We start from the raw sequence: 4,698 nt of genomic DNA, 5'->3' as shown, positions 1-4,698 counted from the left end.
GGGATGCAAAATGTGATGTAAAAAAAAAAAATGTTTATGAAAGCCAAAAGTAGCAAAAGTGGACAGTATATGAGCCCTTCACAAAGTCAAAAGGAAAAAGTGATATAAATTCATGAGATCATAGCTTTGATGTTTTTTTTGTGTGACTGCTTATATTTATTGTGGCGAGTATCCCGAGGGCAGAGCAGCGTCGCCCTGGAAATGCCGCTCCTTCACGGCGAACACCTGAGCGTGATGGCCAGCACACCTGGAGCACATTCGGGACAGCTTTAAAAGCCAGGAGGAAAACCATGCCGGTTGAATTGCATACTCCTTGAATGAGAGACTAATGTGTGTTTTCTCTCCACTTTTACAGAGACAGACTGAGCCCCTGGCCTGAGCCCCAGACGCCCAAGTAATGGATGTATTTGGTAGTGACAGTGAATAAAAAATATATTGTTGTACATGGACTTAAGTCACTTATTTGGAATAAATGCAATGGCATTCATGAAAAATATTCAAAGGTTTTGTAAAATAAATAGTGTAATATAAATTACAGAAAAAATACTGTAATACTGTAATAGTAAAATACTGTAAAACTAAGTAACAGTGAGGATACAGTACTGTAAAATTAAGTTGTGGTGAGTTTTTTTTTACTGTAAAATGAAATTGTGGTAAGATCAGTATACTGTAAAATTAAATTGCAGTGAGGGCATTATACTGTAAAATTAAATTGTGATAAGGGCATTATACTCTAAAATGGAATTGCGGTAAGATACAGTAAAGGGGCAGTTGCAGTTACTTACTGGCAATAGTGGTGCCAGTAAGTTACAACAAAATTACAAGAAAAAGTATTAACAGTGTGGAAGGAACCACTGACGATGGTTTGAAATAGTGAGTAGCCTACAGAATATAAAGCAATAAAAACAAGGGTAAAATCTCCTGATTACATGTTGAGAAATAGCACTTAAAAATTTAAAAAATGCATTACAAATGAGAAAAAACAATACAGCATCTGTGCTTCTGAGTGGCAGAAAGAAAAATGTGGTGCTGGCACGAAATATACTTCCTATTGAACTACATTCGATCGAATGTCGCGATGACTTACACAAAAAAAGGGAAATCCATGTCCATGGACAAGAAATAATAGATTCAATTTCATGACTATGTCACAAACTGCCGTGGTTGTATATTTATTGACCACTTGGTTCTTCCTTATTTAATGAGGAAGAAACACAACCCAGAAGTACACAAATAAATGAATACTGTTTACACTGAGAACACACACTTTTTACAGTGACATTAATCATTTATCAATATCTTTTTTTTATGATACTGAAGTACATTATTACATTTATCAGTAAATATACTGTTGAACAGTACATGAATACAACTCAAATCCTAGAGTGGTTTGTTTAGGGATTTTCAGTTTACTTGCATTGTACATTATGATCTGACAGTGTAAGACAGTGCTCACCAAACTTCTTGAGCCCAAGATCCCTGACCACAGGCCTGATGAAACACAAGATCTGTACCTATAAGAGTTTAGACAAAATAACAGCTCAGATTGTACCTCCAACTTGAGGCATTTTATTTAGGCTAATTATATTTGAATTACATGAAATACTTTGGTCCCACTTTCAGATTAATGCAACTAAGAACACTAACACTTGTGTAGAAAACAAAAGCTGAATCCCAGACATTTTTGATGATTTAGAAATGTTTTTTTAGGTCCAAAAAGAGGACATGTCCAGGAAAAAGAGAATGTATGGTCACCCTAGTTAAACCAGATCGAGCATCATAAACATCGGAAGATGATAAAACATTTGAAACATTTCTTACAGCTCATTGTTGTTTCCGTTGTTCTCCAGCTTGTTACCAATACGAATCTGAGCTCCTCGGAGTCGCTCTTTGCAACAGTCTCCACGATTAGTGATGGCAACATTGCTTATACTGTAGATGTTTCCAAGGTCAGCTCTCCACCATGGATTAAACTCAGGTTTAGTGTAGGTACATGAGCCCTTCGCGTAATTTGCGTCTCTGTTTCCATCTACTGCATGTTCAGCATCTCCCTGTGGGTGTCCTAAGGAGGACTGCACCACTCTGGCATTAAGAGCAATATTGCCTGTACAGTCAATAAAAAAAAAAATGATAAGACAGCTTCAAAGCAATACAAACAAATCAATCAATCACAAGATTTCAATTACCATATAATTTTAATAATTTAATCTGATTGATATGTAATATGAAGACACAGCGATTACAGATTTTTAAATCCAGGCATTTTTACTATTATTATTCTAAACGTACCTTTCAAATTAGCAACACACAGCCCAGTAAAAAGTGTTAGTAACAAAATCACACGTATGGCCATCCTGATTAAGACATAAAAACATCATCTCAGCATATGAAGGAATACTTTTCAATTTCTCGTCCTCATTTACACAAAGAAACGGCATATAGTCCATTTGATAGATTGATCAATTGCCACCTAATTAAATTGTCAAGTTTTTAATGCAGTTAATAAAAACTTTTCAATTGCATGTCTTCATTTATGTATATTAAAAATAAATAAATAAATCAATCAATATTGATAATATAATTTAAGCTAGCAGCACTTAATTATCAACAAACTCACTTGGTTTATTATGTTGTGTTTTAGTGTAGAACATGCCATTTACACTGATATTGTGATTTTGTGATAGGAAACATCCAACAATAATTAAAGAACAGTAGCACAGCTACTTTAAGTCTTTTTCAACAAAGAGCTTTGTTACAAGTGTGATCGTTTTAAAGTTTTGTGCAGAGAGTTTAGCAAATTTATAGCGAAACTGTTTAAATACTGTACTTTTTTTTTCATTCCAATTATAATTCCACCTGCTGTAGAGAGTGCATACACATTCAACTCACCTGGAATCCATCAATGCATCAACCTCACAGAAGACCTTCACAATTCAGAAGTTATCTGCTTCTAAACAAAATAATATGTTTTATATAATAAATAAATAGTATTATAAATATTAGTTTCTAAACAATTGCTAGATTTATAATTTATCCAATATATTATTCACATGAGGAATATTATGCCCTGACAAAACATTACAAACAAAAATGTGCTAATGTAGATACGAAAATTAATACACACCAGCAGTCTATGAAGAGTATCTAGCTGACTAAGATTGTGCTCAGAAATTATGCTCTATTTATTGCTGAATAAGTCCCTCCCAACCAAATGAGGTATCTGATACCTAGATAATCAACAATAAATTGATCTATTACAAAAGAGTCCCCATTTTCTGTAAGCCTTTATTCTAATAAGAGACAATTACATACATAATTTGGAACATTCCCCTATAAATGTAATCATTATGTTACAAGTCAGGATGTTATTAGCGCTACTTTTGACACTATCAACCACAACATTCTTTTGAATAACCTCAAAAATTATGTTGGCATTAGTGGAATTGCATTGGCATGGTTGAAATCATACTTATCTGACCGTCATTAGTGTGTAGCGGTAAATGAAAGAGATATCATATCAATCACAAATACAGTATGGCGTTCCACAAAGCTCAGTACTAGGACCGTTGCACATGCTTGTACATGCTATCGTTGGAAGATATCATCAGGAAACATGGTGTTAGTTTTCACTGTTGATGATACTCAGCTTTATATTTCTTCACAGCCTGATGAAACATACCAATTCACAAAACTAACAGAATGCATAGTTGAAAAAAAATTGGATTACTAGTAATTTTCTATTACTAAATTATGAAAAAAAAGTTGAGTTGTTAATTACTTACCAAAAACCTCTGCATGTAATAAACTAGAATACTGTCTAACACTTGATGGCTGCTCTGTTAATTCTTTGTCATCAGTTAGGAACCTAGGTGTGCTATTTTATAGCAATCTTTCCTTTGAAAACCATGTTTCTAGCATTTGTAATACTGCATTTTTCCATCTAAAAAAATATCTCTAACATATGCTCTAAATGTCAAATGCAGAAGCATTAATTCATGCGATCATGACCTCAAGATTAGATTATTGTAATGCTTTATTGGGTGGTTGCTCTGTGCGCTTAATAAACTAGCTGCTATGTATTGCATTGCTACATTAAATATGCACTATATACACAAATCAAGTGGAAGTGAGAGAGACCCTCCTCAAAGCCCGAGGCCCTAGGCCAGGGGTCTCCAAACTGGATCCTGGAGGGCCGGTGTCCTGCAGAGTTTAGCTCCAACTTGCCTCAACACACCAGAGCTTGATTAGCTGGTTCAGGTGTGTTTATTTTAGGGCTGAACGATTTTGGAAAATAATCTAATTGCGATTGTATTTACCAATATTGCGATTGCGATTTAATATGCAATTATTTTTTAAAGCTCTTTATGTTCTGTATTATTCAACAAAGACAAGCTATAAATCATTGTATAGTACGCCCAACACACTATTAGACAGATTAAACATAAATGTTCTTTTCTGTAGGCCAGGCCTATATGTTACGATGAAATTAGGTGATGCATGAATTGATATGAATGACATTTTTATTTAACAACTACTTTTTTGGTCGCACCCCCCTTTAAACCTATAAAAAAAAAAAACTTTTTTTAATTTAAAAAAACCTACAGGGAAAAATACACCTGCATCACTTGAAACATTGAAAAATAGCATAGAGAGAATAACTGTTATTATTATTATTATTCTCTCTGTTATTTATTTATT

At 33.9% G+C, this 4,698-nt stretch overlaps 1 protein-coding gene across 1 annotated transcript; it reads right to left on the bottom strand.

Annotated features, from left to right (window-relative positions):
- Window positions 1-156: 156 nt before the first annotated feature.
- On the bottom strand, window positions 157-2,947 carry LOC107668520 (fucolectin-4-like). The gene is made up of 4 exons (XM_016460424.1): window positions 2,890-2,947; window positions 2,290-2,354; window positions 1,822-2,104; window positions 157-247 (listed from the first exon to the last, which is right to left on the bottom strand). Exons 1-4 carry the CDS (start codon window positions 2,898-2,900, stop codon window positions 157-159), a joined length of 450 nt encoding a protein of 149 aa, XP_016315910.1. The 5' UTR covers window positions 2,901-2,947.
- Window positions 2,948-4,698: the final 1,751 nt, after the last annotated feature.

The sequence above is a fragment of the Sinocyclocheilus anshuiensis genome, unplaced genomic scaffold, assembly GCF_001515605.1.
Source record: "Sinocyclocheilus anshuiensis isolate Anshui unplaced genomic scaffold, SAMN03320099.WGS_v1.1 scaffold172, whole genome shotgun sequence".
NCBI lineage: Eukaryota > Metazoa > Chordata > Actinopteri > Cypriniformes > Cyprinidae > Sinocyclocheilus > Sinocyclocheilus anshuiensis.
Note: the sequence above shows the minus strand (reverse complement) of the source record. Positions and strands in the feature narration are given on the sequence as shown.

Coding starts and splice junctions, on each gene's coding strand:
- LOC107668520 (XM_016460424.1), bottom strand. Junction 2,105..2,289: donor GTGTGTTGCTAATTTGAAAG/GTACGTTTAGAA, acceptor TTGACTGTACAG/GCAATATTGCTCTTAATGCC. Junction 248..1,821: donor AACGGAAACAACAATGAGCT/GTAAGAAATGTT, acceptor AATGTGCTCCAG/GTGTGCTGGCCATCACGCTC.